This window comes from Dipodomys ordii, unplaced genomic scaffold (assembly GCF_000151885.1).
Source record: "Dipodomys ordii isolate 6190 unplaced genomic scaffold, Dord_2.0 Scaffold89, whole genome shotgun sequence".
Classification (NCBI taxonomy): domain Eukaryota; kingdom Metazoa; phylum Chordata; class Mammalia; order Rodentia; family Heteromyidae; genus Dipodomys; species Dipodomys ordii.
This window is the reverse complement of record NW_012267305.1, coordinates 824,811-841,170: the sequence shown is the minus strand read 5'-3', so window position 1 is coordinate 841,170 and position 16,360 is coordinate 824,811. Positions and strand designations below refer to the sequence as shown.

General features: G+C 45.8%; 1 protein-coding gene across 1 annotated transcript in view; it reads left to right on the top strand.

Moving 5' to 3' along the window:
- The window catches only part of Cnga2 (cyclic nucleotide gated channel alpha 2), a 38,870-nt gene extending 28,595 nt beyond the window's left edge, over nt 1-10,275 (top strand). Inside the window, exons 3-8 of the mRNA XM_013025955.1 lie at nt 2,950-3,078; nt 3,278-3,370; nt 3,954-4,124; nt 5,375-5,482; nt 7,903-8,009; nt 8,585-10,275. Coding sequence (XP_012881409.1) covers nt 2,950-3,078; nt 3,278-3,370; nt 3,954-4,124; nt 5,375-5,482; nt 7,903-8,009; nt 8,585-9,990 — 2,014 coding nt within the window. The 3' untranslated portion in view covers nt 9,991-10,275. The remainder of the gene's footprint in view (nt 1-2,949; nt 3,079-3,277; nt 3,371-3,953; nt 4,125-5,374; nt 5,483-7,902; nt 8,010-8,584) is intronic.
- Nucleotides 10,276-16,360: the final 6,085 nt, after the last annotated feature.

The window sequence follows — 16,360 nt, the reverse complement described above, 5'->3', positions numbered from 1 at the left end:
GTAAGAAATGTACACATTATCCTGCCCATGCAATTGTAACCCCTCTGTACAGTATGTTCACAAATAAAATTAAATTAAATTAAAAAAAAAGAAAAAAAATCTTCTGATCTCGGAGCTGAGAAGGTAGCTCAGTGGTAGAGTGTTTGCCTTGCATGCATGATGCCCTGGGTTTGATTCCTCAGCACCACAGAAGCAGAAAATGCTGGAAGTGGTGCCATGGATCAAGTGGTAGAGCGCTAGCCTTTAGTTGAAGAGCTGAGGGACAGAGTCCAGGCACAGAGTTCAGGCACCACGTCAGACAAAAAAATAAATCTTCTGATCTGCAAAGTGTGCACCTACCGCAACCTGGGACCTCGCACTTCCCCTGCACCTCAGTGGATCCCCACCTCCACAGAAAATGTCCTCCATCCCCCTTCCTCTAGCCCATTCCTCAGGAATCACTCCTCATGCTCTCGGCAAGTCATGGGCTCTAGCCTCCAGTGCAGGTGATTATTAGCACAAATACTTTCCTTTTCTACTAAGTCCCTTGTCAAAAATCTTTAGACTTACTTTATTATCCCCTTGATGTAAAAATTATAACAATAGCCACACAGAATGTAACTGATGCCCACAGACTCCTTCACTCCCCAGCATTATCTCTATCAGTTCCTGGCCAATCGCACAGAGATAGCCACGTGTTCTAGCTCACGCCTCTCATCTCCCACTGCTGATCCTGAGCCCTGTGAAATGTATCATCTTTTACCAGTACCCCGTGATGCTGTGTTGATTAGATGAGCAGTGAAGTCCTTATTGTTCTATCCCATGGCTTGTATCAGCTCCCATATCAGAAGTTGTGATTATGGGGTTCTCTAGGCAACTTTATCTTCCTGCCTTAGGACCGGGGAGGGCCTGATCTTAATAAACTGTTCCCTTCCTGAAGCTCTCCCTTCCTTGGGAATGCTTCTTTCATTATTCCTGCACTTGCTCAGCATTTTGTGCTATCTGTTACTTGTGACTCTGCTCATGATGACATCCATGAGTCCCCTCTAGTGCAGGTCCCAGGAAATGGTAGCTCAGCTGGAGTATGCTGCAGCAAGCTTAGAAGGCTGTGATGAAAGCTGCAGACCAGGCCTCTGCCTTTAGGACAGAGCATACACGGATAGACCCTTGACACTTTGATGAGGAAAGTCAGCCTGGGAAAGGGCCTGTTTGAATGTAATCAAGGAAGCAAAGAGTTATGATTGTCATTCAGATTTCTTACTTGAGTGACTAAAGAAGGGGATAAGGTTCTTTGTGAAGTAGGGAAGTTGGAACCGAAGCCCATTTGACAAATTTTATGTCAAATTCAGTTTTAAACATGTTGTCTTTGAGGGTCTGGGCTATCTCAAAGGAAATATCCAGTAGAAATATCTGGCAGGTGGGTGTGGGGGGAAACATGGGCAGGGAGCTGGGGAGAGACTACTAGCATGAGTTCTTATCCTCTTGATGTAAAAATTATAACTAAAACCTGAGAGTAGAAATTTCTTGGAAAGAGCATGTCCATGAGAACCACTGGTAGGACTGTGGTTTCGGACTGGGTGAGACAAGGGATAGCTGCCTGAGCTCATTCCCTAACAAGTAGTCCACAGGGGAAATCTTTGATGAAGGCGAATATGTAAGAGTGGACAGCCACCATGAGGTGAAGCCAGCTTCAGAGGAGGGCTTGCTCCTGGTGAGGAGGGTGAAGGGATCTGAGGGAGGAACTAGTTTTGGGGGCCAAGGCCAAGGGAGGGTTGGACTGAATCACATCATACAGAGCTGGCTGGATCGTGAGTCTCAGCTTCTTTTGCTTTGTAAACTTGGACTTCAACACTATCATTTCTTTGTATCAGTCCTGGGATTTGAACTGAACTCCTGAGCCCTGTCCCTGAGCTTCTTTTTGTTTAAGGCTAGTGCTCTACCACTTGAGCCACAGTACCACTGCTGGCTTTTTGTGAATAATTTATTGGAAATAAGAGTCTCATGGACTTTTCTGCCCAGGCTGGCTTCAAACTGCAATTATAAAATCTCAGCCTCCAGAATAGCTAAGATTACAGCATGAGCCACACCAGCACCCACCTCAGCACTGTTTTTAGGAGGCCAACTCTGAAACTCTGATCAGTGTGAGTGGCCCTGGCTTTGTTTGTCTTGCCTGGAACTTTCTGTCTCCATGCTCTGGTCCCTCTAGGGACAAAGCGGTGACTTGTAGATGCTGGTACTTTTCCCTCAGGTGCCCTCATTAACATCCTGATGCCACTCTCCCGCTGAGAGCACCGGGAGAGTATCACTGAGGCTGCTTGACGTGACTGCTATTGCCATGGTGATGGCTTTGAGGAGCTGGAACAAGCTTGCAGCACAGGGGGAAGGGGAGATGGCTTGGACTCCAGGAACAGCTTTGGTACTGTGACTCTGTGAGTCAGCAGGAATAGGCCTGGAAAATGTAAGGGCACGGTGACCATCTGTGTGCACACCTGCTGAGGAGCACGCTGAGGAGCGCCAGCAGGGAACATCCTCTCTGTGCATCTCTTGTCCCAAGCTCCCTGACTCTGGAAAGAGATCCCGTGGAATCCAGCTTTGTTTTCCTCTTCTGCAGTGTTCTTTCTTAGATTGATCTTGTTCCATCTGCTCAATCCTCTAGTGTTGGGGGCAAATCTCAAAATCCGCAGGTATTTCTGGGGCAGTATGGGGCAGGAGGACTTGGCATTGTTTCACTGTATGTATCTAATAGCCAAGAAAAACGACTGCACTGGCCATCTTCATATGTCATATATAATGAGAGTAATGCTAAACTACAAAAGAAACAATGGTTTTGTTTCCTTTACTGTGCACATGAACTATCACAGCCAGCTGAGCATTGATTCTATTCTTACTCTGCTCAGCCATAGCCCTCCCGCCCTCTATGAGTACTAGGGTCTTCTATGACCTTCTTTGGTCATCTGTCTGGCAGGTGAGTCTTGACTGTACATGGAGGATGACTGAAAAAACCAATGGTGTGAAGAGCTCTCCAGCCAATAACCAAAACCACCATGCACCTCCTGCCGTCAAGGCAAATGGCAAAGATGACCCCCGGACAGGCAGCAGGTGAGTCCACTAAGGCTAAGTAATTTCAGAGATAATCCCCAAACTGCTACTTCCTCCCATCTATGTTTCATTGTCAAAGAATAAGCTACCATTGGCTCTAGAATCTCCTCTAAATGAACTATGGGATTTCTAAGCATGTCCCAGGAGGTAAGACAAGACAAGCTCAGAGAATCCTGGGTACAATTCTGTTCCTCTGCAGGCCACAGTCTGCAGCTGACGATGACACCTCATCAGAACTTCAGAGGCTGGCAGAGATGGATACCCCGCGAAGGGGGAGGGGTGGCTTTCGAAGGTGAGTGCCACCCCCCACTGACCTTCTGGTACCCCTTGTGTCCATAAGACCTGTCAGGATAATTACCATGGCTCCGATCTTCTCAGCCCCTCTAAAGCCTTTCTATAAGACCCTGAAGGATTGAGCAGGACAGAGTTCATATAAGACAAGCTGAGAGTGGCCAAAGGACATTTCCCTTCCCTTGTAGAAGAGCCTGGATAGAGGCCAGAGGTGCCCATGACAGAATCACAGGCTCCATGGAAAGTCAGAAAATATGAGACAACCTTCATTGTGGTCTGCCTTGCCTTAGTACGTACGATCTCTCCCTGCTTCCTGCCCTGAAGATCTCCTGTTTCTTCTTCCCAATTACCTTATATAGCTGATATCATCTTACACAGAAAATCTTCTTATACCTTCGTCCACAGGATGCACTGCAGGTCGTTTAAGCCCTGTCTGCTCCCTTCAAGCCCAGCTTTTAGCACCCAGGAAATCATGATCAGGCTTATTTCCATATTTCCCTTATCATTTTCCCTCTCCCTCAATGGACAGTGAGCTCTCTGGGGCTTCTTCTGTCTGCCTCATGCTCCTTGTTTCTGGCTTTTAGGATTGTCCGTCTCGTGGGGGTCATCAGAGAGTGGGCCAACAAGAACTTCCGTGAAGAGGAACCACGGCCAGACTCATTCCTGGAGCGTTTTCGTGGGCCTGAACTCCAAACCGTGACAACCCAGCAGGGAGATGGCAAAGGCGACAAGGATGGCGATGGAAAGGCCACTAAGTACAGCTGTTCAGCCTCTGGGGTTCAAAAGGCTCCCAAACATGCAATGGGAGGGCTCAGCAGGGCTTCTAATAACAGTGCCAGGAGTAATGCTATACTTCATCTTAGTGGAGAAAGCGCTTCAACGCTGCTACAGCAGTTAATGCTGTCATTTCCATGGATGCTTTTAGTGGCTTTTCTTAACTGAGCTTCCACTTGTCAGAGTTTCTCTTACTGCTCATGAAGTGAATGTGGGCAAGGAGGGGGCTCAGGCAAGGCTGTGCTACCTCCAGCCTCAGATCTAGTGCTGATCAGAGAGGGTACAATCAAGAAGTGCTATTGAGCTGGCTCCCTGTGACTCAGGCCTGTAATCCTAACTACTCAGGAGACTGAGATCTCAGGATTGCAGTTCAATGCCAGCCCAGGCAGGAAAGTCTGTGAGATTCTTATCTCCAATGAACCACCAGAAAAACTGGAAGTGTTGTAGTGGCTTAAGTGGTAGAGCACTGGCCTTGAGCTGAAGAGCTGAAGGACAATGCTCAGGCCCACAGTTCAAGCCCCACGACAAACCAGAAAAAAAGAAGTGCTGCAGAAGCATGCTTGTTCTAGCTGGACTGTGACCAAGGCAAGGGATTTTTGAAGAATCCATACAGGGAGCTGGAGGGGAAGACCCAGGTCATTGAGCAGAAGAGTGCTGGAGGGCAGAGAAGGCAGAGAGAGAGAGAGCCTGTGTTTTGAGGAATATGTGTGACTGCAGCTGTCTGGCCAAGCTGAAAGTCCTTCCCTCTGGTCAGTGAAGGGAAAGGGCTCTTGGCAAGGTGAGACTCAACATCTGGGAAAGCAATTTGGAAGATGGAGGCCAAGGACCAGAAAGGGAGGGTGTGGTGGGCAGGAAACACATGTTGCTCGCTCGCCTGGAGTTTCTTTCTCTTCCCAGGAGAGATGTGGCAATAGGCCAAAGCTTGCATTACCATCCTGTGGTAATCTCTCCCCAAACTCTGAGGTTCATCTGTGCATATGCCCTGTATGCAAGGGGCCTCCAGAGGGAAAAGGAGCCAATGGGCCTCTTTGTGGTCAGAAGGGGAAGAACAGTAGCCTTTGTCCATTAGATGCCTGGTACCAGACTGTGGGTATCTGAAAAATGGAACTCTAAGCCACTCACTACACACATCTGTTTAATCAGTATTTTGTTATTGGGGGGGGAATCTCTTAGTTCTAGAAGCTAAAACTCTAAGGGACCTGGTCCCTAAGACTGGCCTCTGTGTCCTCAGGAAGAAATTTGAGCTATTTGTCTTGGATCCAGCTGGAGACTGGTACTACCGCTGGCTGCTTGTCATCGCTATACCGGTCCTGTACAACTGGTGCCTGCTGGTGGCCAGGTGAGCAGGGAGGAGTGTGCAAGGGGTGGCCACAGCATTCCAATGCTCAGGTTGTGCTATTCACACCATACCAGTCCAGAAGCAATTGCTATTTTCTCTGACCGTCAAGTCTCCTCTATCTTACCTGTTAACCCCAACCCTTCTCATCATTGAATACACCAAGCCTTCGTGTCTGTCCATTTCCTGGTGGCTGTGGTTACTTTTTTTGTCAGTCGTGGGGCTTGAACTTTGGGTCTGGGCACTGTTCCTCAGCTCTTCAGCTCAAGGCTAGAACTCTACCACTTGAGCCGCAGCACCACTTCTGGTTTTCTGGGGGTTCATTGGAGATAAGAGTCTCATGGACTTTCTTGCTCAGGCTGGTTTTGAACTGTGATCCTGAGAGCTAGGATTACAAGTGTGAGCCACCGGCACCTGGCTCTGTTGTTACTTTTTAAAAATGCATATTCTTATTGTCCTGAGCAAGGCCCCCCTGGAAAGCAACAGCAACCTCGCACTCATGTCTCTTCTAGCACATCTGTCATTCTTACAAATAATGTGCCTGGTAGAAACTGGAGTTTGGTGATGCCACTTTATCTCCAAAAGCCTGTGAGTAGCTTCCTGTTTTCTGAAGCTTGGGCTGGGAAGGTGGCTCAGTGGTAGAGCGTTTGCCTTGCATGCCTGAGGCCCTGGGTTCAATTCCTCAGCACCACATAAGCAAAAAGAAAAAAGCCGGAAGTGGCGCTGTGGCTCAAGTGGTAGGGCACTAGCCTTGAGCTGAAGAGCTGAGGGACAGCGCCCAGGCCCAGAGTTCAGGCCCCACGACCGGACCCCCCACAAAATAATAAAAAGTTGAAGCTCTGAGGATAACCTCCAAGTATTCTGAGGCTTGGTCTTCCCACATGCCAACAGCATTTGCCACACTACTCTAACCTTACCCCAGTCCTTTGACACCAAGGATTTGACTCATGGGATGCTAGGCTCTGTGCTCACTGCTGGGGAGAGTAGATTGACAAGAGAGGCACTGGTGGCAAAAGTTGGGAAAGAAATCACAGTCAGGATATATCTCTTTGTGGAGACAGGATATGTGCTGAGCTCTTGGTGGGAGCTAGTGAGCTATTTTGTTATCTGAGGTTGGCACAGGTAGTGTTCTGGGCAGAAAAAATAAGATCTTCTATCTCAGGATATCCCCGTGTGAGGCTGAAGGCTGGAATGGGCTGAGTGTTGGGCATCACTCATTCTGCAGGCTTTGTGGGACAAGGATAGTTTATTCTTTCTAAAAATTCTCTGGTGATACTGGAGTTTAAATTCAGGGCCTTACATTTGTGAGATAGGTGCTCTATCACTTGATCAACTCCCCCAGCCCTTTAATTGTTTTTTAAGCAGGGCCTTGCATTTTATTTTGACCTAGTTGGTCTGGACTGCAATCTCTTTCCTGCAGAGCTGTGCTGGCAGGCAAATGCCATAGTACCTAACTATTGGCTAAGATGGGATCTGAATAACTGCCTGGGCTGGCCTCAAACCACGATCCTCTGGATCTCTGTCTCCTGAGTATGTGCAATTATAAGCATGATATCACTGTACCTTGGTGGAGTGGGACTCTAAATGTGACTACTCTGTTGGGCATATATAGGATCTCTATCCAGATGTCCATGCCTTACTCAGCACCACCCTAGGTCCTTTTCTAGGCCTTAACTATTCAGTCAGTAAATCCTGTTATATCTTTGTACAAAGCTCTGGCATTTTCCACCCTTTATTCTCACTGCTTCTAGCCCAAGCCCAGCTATTACCCACACTATGGCCTGATTGGCTGAAGTTGCATGCCTGGTTCTCAATGGATGTACATAGAAGGGATGAACATGGAAGGTATTCAACTGTTCTTCTAATGCCTTCTTCATGCATTCAATTCATGCCACTGGCCACAGAGCCCTTGTATCTTGGTACCTGCCTTCTGGATCTAACAGTATAATGGTCAAGGCAGACAAACAATTGTCACTGGTGATGCTTGTGTAGTGATTCTTTACATAATGATAAAGGTTTGCATAAAAGTCTATTCAATAGTATCTTCTTGGAACCAAATTAAATATATCACCAACTTGGGCACTGGTGGCTCACGCCTGTAATCCTAGCTACTCAGGAGGCTGAGATCTGAAGATCACAGTTCAAAGCCAGCCCGGGCAGGAAAGTCCATGAGACTCTTATCTCCAATAAACTACTTAGAAAACAGGAAGTAGAGCAGTGGCTCAAGTGGTAGCATGTTAGCCTTGAGCTGAAGAGGTGAGGGACAGTATCTAGGCCCAGAATTCAAGCCCAATGATGTACAAAAAAAAGCTCACCAGTGCCCCTTGTGGTCATCTTGAGTGTTGTATAAGTAGGCAGTCAACTTGGGGTCTCTGGGAACCTTGCCTTGCATTGAAGGTGAAACCAGTCCTATCCTCCTGCAGAGCCTGCTTCAGTGACCTACAAAGAGGCTACTTTGTGGTGTGGCTGGTGTTGGACTATTTCTCCGATGTGGTTTATATTGCTGACCTCTTCATCCGATTACGCACAGGTGAGTGAAAGTAGGGCTGTACAAGCAACTGTATGAGCTCCAATTCCAAAGCTTTTAGTTCAGATGTTCATTAAAGCTATGGGACATGATGTTGAACATACTTTCTTTGCTGGGACTCTGATAAAAGTTGTGATCTTTTTTTTTTTTTTTTGGGTCCGGTCGTGGGACCTGAACTCTGGGCCTGGGTGTTGTCCCTCAGCTCTTCAGCTCAAGGCTAGCGCTCTACCACTTGAGCCACAGCGCCACTTCCGGCTTTTTTTTCTTTTTGCTTATGTGGTGCTGAGGACTTGAACCCAGGGCCTCAGGCATACAAGGCAAGCACTCTACCACTGAGCCACCTTCCCAGCCCAAAAGTTGTGATCTTACATCCTTAAACTGGTGAAGATCCGTGTTGGTCTCTTAGGGCCTTTCTGGCCAGTCTTTCTTTGTGAAGGGAACCCAAACTGACTGGCTATTATTAAGCCCTTATTCCTCCTTGAGAAGAAGGGCTATATGAGCAGTTTATTTCTTGATAAGCATTTTATATAGGATGGGCCTGAAGGTAGAGATGACATAGTAGCTTGTGTCTCTATCAGGTTTCCTAGAGCAAGGACTATTGGTTAAAGATCCCAAGAAACTTCGAGACAACTACATCCACACATTGCAGTTCAAGCTGGATGTGGCATCCATCATCCCTACTGACCTGATTTATTTTGCCGTGGGCATCCACAGCCCTGAGGTGCGTTTCAACCGCCTGCTACACTTTGCCCGCATGTTTGAGTTTTTTGACCGCACTGAGACTCGCACCAGCTACCCCAACATCTTTCGAATTAGCAACCTGGTCCTCTATATTTTGGTCATCATTCACTGGAATGCTTGCATCTATTATGCCATCTCCAAGTCCATTGGCTTTGGGGTTGACACCTGGGTTTATCCCAACATCACTGACCCTGAGTATGGCTACCTGGCAAGGGAATACATCTACTGCCTTTACTGGTCCACACTGACCCTCACTACCATCGGGGAGACACCACCCCCTGTAAAGGATGAGGAATACCTCTTTGTCATCTTTGACTTCCTGATTGGAGTCCTCATCTTCGCTACCATCGTTGGAAATGTGGGCTCCATGATCTCCAACATGAATGCCACTCGGGCAGAGTTCCAGGCCAAGATTGATGCAGTCAAACACTACATGCACTTCCGCAAGGTCAGTAAGGAGATGGAGGCCAAGGTCATTAAGTGGTTTGATTACCTGTGGACCAATAAGAAATCAGTGGATGAGCGGGAAGTTCTCAAGAACCTGCCTGCCAAGCTCAGAGCTGAGATTGCCATCAATGTCCATCTGTCCACACTGAAGAAAGTGCGGATCTTCCAGGATTGTGAGGCAGGCCTGCTGGTGGAGCTGGTACTGAAGCTTCGTCCTCAGGTCTTTAGCCCTGGAGATTACATTTGCCGCAAGGGGGACATTGGCAAGGAGATGTACATCATCAAGGAGGGCAAGTTAGCAGTCGTGGCCGATGACGGTGTGACCCAGTATGCCTTGCTGTCAGCTGGGAGCTGCTTTGGAGAAATCAGTATCCTTAACATTAAAGGGAGCAAAATGGGGAATCGACGCACAGCCAATATCCGTAGCCTGGGTTACTCAGATCTCTTCTGCTTGTCCAAGGATGATCTCATGGAGGCTGTGACGGAGTACCCGGATGCTAAGAAGGTCTTAGAGGAGAGGGGTCGGGAGATCCTCATGAAAGAAGGACTGCTGGATGAGAATGAGGTGGCTGCCACCATGGAGGTGGATGTGCAGGAGAAGCTGGAGCAGTTGGAGACCAACATGGAGACCCTGTACACTCGCTTTGGGCGCCTGCTGGCTGAGTACACGGGAGCCCAGCAAAAGCTCAAGCAACGCATCACGATTCTGGAGGTGAAGATGAAAGAAAACCACGAGGACGACTACTTGTCAGATGGCATGAATAGCCCAGAGCCTACTGCTGATGAGCAGCCCTAAGCACTGGGCCCAGTGGCCCCTCTAGCTTTGCCTGGAGCCCAGGAGCTGAAAGAGCTGTTGTAGATCTTCAGATAGATCCGCATTACCCTCTTATACCTCTGAATTCTCCTCAGAGCCTTTCAGAAGCTCAAGATTTTGGCCTTAACGTCTAGGAGTCCCGCTCTGAGTGTAGCTAACAGCCAGGTTCATGGACACACCCCCTGTGTTAAATGGGCTTCTTAGGAGCTCCAGCCTGCTCACATTGGATAAAAGAAAAGAACAGCAGAACTGCTCTGCAGGGGTCTGCCAAGGACTGGAAGCCTGGGCAATGCACCTCAATGCCCTTCTGGATCCTTCATGCCCAGCCGCTCTGTATTTGGATCTGGCCCCTATTTCTTCTAACATGTCTTCTGAGCACCCACTTCCTTTTACATAAAGGTATTCAAGAGTCAGCTGCAGACCTGGAACCAGGAACCCAGAGATTGTCTCCCACAGCAAGCAAAGTGGCATGCGGGGTGGGGGTGGGGGTAGGGGGTAATCTGGAGGGTGGTCAAGGGAATCTCCCTCCTTGTCAGGCAAAATCACCAGAAAAAGGAAGAAGCCGGCAGTTCTATCAAAAGCACTTCTAAAGACATGAAGACTGGGGGGCTGAGGAGTACGGGGACTCTTCAAGTGAATATGTACATTAGAGCCACTTCTGGGTTAATAAACTCCTTTCAAACACTCATGTTTATTGCTCAACTCCGATTCTAACAATCACTCCCTCTCCCTGTTGGTCACTGCCTTTTCTTCTTATCTCTACCTCACCCCCAAGATTAAATCCAGCATATATTCTGCCCTCTTCTCAGCCTCCCTAAAATCTACTGATCTTTGGGTAACTCAGTGCGGGTACCGGATCCTTGGAGAACTTTTCCTTTGCTTATACACACCCGCTCCCCTACTAAATATTCAGGCTCATATGCTGCTCAAGGTCCTTTCTATTCTGGCTCTTCTTACACTAAGTAGTGGCACTGGAAAGATGAGAGTAGCCTTCCAGACTGTGGGCTCCTTGAGACCAAGGCCAAAGCACTCTTTCTTACCACATTTCGGCTGCAGCCATGTATGGTATAGACAATGTTCATTCACTAAGGGAGTAAATGCAACATAAGTCACTGAATGAGTGAATGTATGATCAGAGCAAAACTCCCACAATTCCCCTTGGCAGCTGCATATGTTGAGGGAAACACTAGCCTTGCCTGGAGGAGGACATATTTGACTCAGGTATTTCCAGATGATCAGGAATCTGATGGACAGGTGCTGGGCATCAGCTTCAATGCCTTCATGTTCATGTGCAGCATTCATTCATTCATTCATTCATTCACTGTGGTAACATACTTTCATGTTACAAAACTGAAATTCTATGCCCTGCAAACCACTCTCCATTTGTCCCTCCCCTACAGCTTTTAACAGCCGTCTTTGTATTTTGTTATTTCTGAACAGCATTATGCTAGGGAGTTTGTATACGTGGAATCATGCAGGATTTGTATTTTGTTTCTGGTTCATTTTACTTAGCACCATATCGTCAAAATTTATCTATGCTGTAGCACTTCTCAAAATTGTTTACTTTTTGAAAGACTGAGTAATATTCCACTGTATGGGTATACACATTTTTCTAATTTCTTTTCCTATCAATAAAATTGGGTGCATTTCTACCATTTTGCCTTTTTACACACTCCTGCTATTACATGGGTGTGCAAATACCTCTTTGAGATCCTGTTTTTGGTTCTTTTGGAATATATGGAAAAGTAGAGTTGTTAGATCATATGCTAATTCTAGTTTTAACTTTTGAGAAACAGCCATATTTTCCAATTTTCCAATTTCTCTATCCTCACCAAAATGAGTTATTTTTCTGTGTTTTTTGGACTGTAGCCTTCCTAATTGGAATGAGCTTATGTCTTATTTTTGTTTAATTTTACATTTCTCCAAGTAGTAATTCTGAGCACACTTTCATGTGCTTGTCAGCCTCCTTCATATCTTATTTAGAGAAATTACTTTGTTTTTAATGCCAGTCCTGGGGTTTGAACTCAGAGCCTGCATAGTGTCTCTGAGCATTTTGCTCAAGACTAGTGCTCTACCAGTGAGTGAATGATTCACTTCTGGTTTTCTGATCACTAGCTAGAGATGAGTCTCACAGACATTCCTTCCCACGCTAGTTTCCTGGGTAGCTAGGATTGCAGGTATGAACCACTGGAGTCCAGCTGTAGAAATGACTTTTTATTTAGCCATGTTCAATTGAGTTGTCAAGTTCTAAGTATGCATTATGTAGTATGCTCATTAACTTTATCTGATTTGCAATTGTTTCCCATTCGATGAGTCGACTTCTATTTCATTAACTGTGCTCTTGGAGGCATAGAAGTTTTAAATTTTATTGTCACACAGTTTGTGTACATTTTAACTTTTGTTGTCTGCTATTTTGTGTGACCATTAATTTTCATATGCATTCATTCTTGTAGTAGCTATACTTCTGTTTGACTTAGTGTAAATTCTTCTCCACTTCCTACCTGACAAGACTGTCTTGAGTAGGACTAATCTCATCTGGAGCGATGTGTAACATTACCCCTGCTCAGGTCCTGGTCTCTGGGAGTAGCAGCTGTGAGGCTGTGGCATTCACAATAGGACACAGCTCTGTCATACTCTCCCTGTAAGTATTAGGTTGAAAGAAAAAACTCTAAACCTTTTTTGGCTTAAGAAAAGTCTAGCCAAGAGAGGAATCCTGGGAGACTCAGCCAGCTGCTTGCCAAGATGGTTGTTGCTAAAACTGCACTAAAGACTTCATTTTTCACTAAGAGCTGGAACCTGGACAAGATGTCATCTGTGCAAACTAGCATGACAGTTTCACCAGCGGCAAGGGGATGACTACTTTGAACATGTTTGCTTAAGTTTCAGCAAGAAATCTGTAATATTTCACTTTACAGTCTACCCGTAGGCCATCTCAATAGGTGTCTGATTTCCAGCTCACAGCATGGGACAGACGTAGAATCCTTCTAAAAAAAACACCATCAATTATTTGCACAAGGGGATTTCATTTTGACCTGCCCATGTTCACATACAATGTACCTTGATCAGACTCACTCTATCCATCACTTTCCTTCATTCTCCTCCCCCTGCTTCCAAAACAATCTCTACAGAATTCATTGCTCCATTTGAACACATAGACATCTTGGTTTTCACTATATAGTCTGAATCACCAGTACCTGGAGACAGTATCTATATCTGACCAGTCTCCACCCATCTCCTCTTGTTTTGTCTCTCACCACCAAGAAGTCTTTTTCTGTCTGGCATTGGCCATGGCTACCACCTTTCCTATAGCTGGCTGTGATATAAGAAATGAGATTCATTTTGCATTATGTACATGTCAGTACTCTCCAATCTTATCTAAAACAATATTGAAACTGGAATCTGTCTTATTTTCCTATTAGGATGGCCACTGAAGGTAAATTGCTTTTGTATATGACCACCCTTTCATTTTTCTGCACTAATGACCTTGTCTAGAAAATCAAACCATGTTGCTGCCTCCCCCTGCTCTCCTTCTCTTTTTGGTGGTCCTTGCTTGAGTTCATCTGAACTCCCATTTTGGCTTTATCTGAGTTCCAACTTCAGTAGTGTTTATTTCTCATTCTGGAGCTTAAAGCTAGCCTGTCATCTTGGGTGGAGACCTGAAAGCCCTAATAGCACAGAAAAGCACCCAGCCACCAGAGGGCGCGTGGACATTAGGAAAGTAGGTGGGCTGTCCTCTAAACCTCCATCATCACTACCACTACCACCACCACCATGAAAGCAAGTACAGGTGACAGTTAGGTGGTTGCCTCTAGGACCTAGTTTAACTGTTGGGCCAATATCTTTCCCACAATGCTTCACAGGAGTCCTTTCACATGCTCTCAGAGTTTCCTTGGTGGCAAGGGCAACATCCAGTCCAAGTCTGTATGTCTATCTAGATGTTCCAGCCCTACTAGAGTTTAAGGAAAGAGGAAATGGTAGAGTTGTATTGTATGGAGTCCTGCCAGGAGACTATGGTTGCCATTTATTTATGATTTTATCAAAAAAACCCTATTGGTCTATAAAATTATTACTGAAATATTTGGTCTCATGGCAAATGAAGATAGGCCCCAGATGATAGTATATATCCAATATCTATCTGATACCTGAACACTACAAAATTAACATCATCCCAACTCACCACTTGATTGTTTTTCTCTCAGTCAGTCACTTCTCCCCCATATCTCCCCCATATGGGCAATGGCACACTGGTCACTCCAAACTCACTGAAATCACCCTGAACTCTTCTTTTTGCATCATCCGCAACATCCAATTAATCAGGAAATACCTTATGCTTAACTTCCTTGTCCTGGCCCAGACCACCACTAGCTTTCTCTTGAGTAGGTGCAATTGCCTTCAGAGTGCTGTCTTAACTCTGTCCTTGGCCCATGCATTCTCTTGTCCAACTAGTCACCAGAATATTTTGAACAAGAAAATTACATTCTCTCAGTCCTGTACCTAAACCTACCAGTAAATTGCAACATGCTTCTCACCCTTTCGAGCCCTCTATAACATCACCTCTTCTCTAAGCTTTCTTTGCTCTTCTGTAAGAACATGTATGGTTCTAATCCCCAGTGGCCATCTGTGAGTTTCTTACCCCTTGTTCCTTAAAGACAGGCCCGTGTGCCTGTGTGAGATATGTCTTGGCCACCTGTAGTCAAAGTTATTGTGCTCTCTGTGTGTAGGGGAGGGAGTGTTTATACATTCCATCCCTGGAAGGTGGTACTAAAAGCAGAACAGAGATCTTATTCAGCATACATTGGCTCCCCATTGGTTTCCATCAGGAGGAATATTGTGCTATAGTAGTTGTGGCTTCAGTTACAATCCCTTGCCCCTGGCAGGGGATGAAGTGCTAGAAAATGAGATGATTTTGCTGTGTTCTGAGGCGGATATTTGTCTGGAAGGACAATCTAGCCTTGATTTGGAGCCCAAGCCTAAGATAGCAACAGCTAGTCCCTATGGGAAGTGTAAGGAAGATGCATTTCTAGCTAAAGCCAAGATCTGCTAATCCCAGGGCCAGAAGTGGCTCAGTAGTGAGGCTAGGACCAGGGCCATGTTGATTCAGGGCCTGCTAGCAGCAGTAGACCAGGAACCTCATCACCTAAGCTGGATATTCTTCCATCACCATTTTCTGGGGACGTCTGAAGATGGGGCCATTATCACAGTAGGCTAGCAGGGGAAGGAGGCATCACCTTAATAGACAATGAAAGAATCTGTTTTGGCTCCTCCAGACTCTGCCAGACTTCACTTTTTTCTAGCACTTTCAGCCTAGCTGTATATTCACACAGTTCAAACTAGGGCCATGTGAGATACTATTTTGCCCTCTGTGAACGTATTTGTTTTCGAAAACATCACATTTGCCTAGAATCTTAATGGGTGAAGATCTGGCAAGACAAACAAGATCAAGTACCAAGTCCAGGAAGTCAACTGAGCAATGATATTGAAGAATAAGGCCAAGAGCTGGAGTCTGGGTAGGAATGAAGTAGAGTGGAACCTGGACCTAATTCTTTCTTGGACTTTACAGATCTTCGAGTGCACTAGGTCTCACAGGTTGAATTGAACAAATGGATTTCTCCTTAGTTGTCAGTTTGCCACTTTTGTTAAGAAAGGAGTTGCTCAGGGCTCTTTGCCATCATCCCCTTTGAAGCAGGAGGAGAATAGATTTGTCATAATATCCCTGCAGCACTTGTGTTTCTGGAAACACTAACTTCCAGCAAAGCCTTTGGAGTTTCCAGTTTCTATGGATCAATGTTTTTAATTAGATGGGTTTTCTTGTTTCTCCTTTATTGGATTGAGTAAGCAAATTAAATTGAGCAATTTGTTGTTAGGTCATTTAAATGCCAACTCTATTTCATAACCTGGGCTTGTGCCACATCTGAATCCTTCCAACTTCTTCCTGGAGTGATGGAATCTGAAACCAGCCAGAGGAGTGGACACCTGGGAACTGTAGGTGACCCTCTCCTTTTGACAGAGTGAGTGCCTCTTCTCTTTGGTCCAAGAACAAAATGGGAAATGAGAGAAAGCGTAGGATTATGGTTGACAGGAGTAATAGTGACATGACACTAATCACAAATTCCTAGATTGTTCTTAGACAAATAACAGTTTCCCTTTCTCATTTCATTGTGACGAACCCTTCCCAATCTATACCTATTTCTTACATACTTACTTTCATTGCTATAGTTTTTGCATCTCAGGCCCTGAACAAAGTGTTTGACAGCCGCTCTTTTCTTTTCCTTCCTTCCTTCCTTCCTTCCTTCCTTCCTTCCTTTCTTTCTTTCTTTCTTTCTTTCTTTCTTTCTTTCTTTCTTTCTTTCTT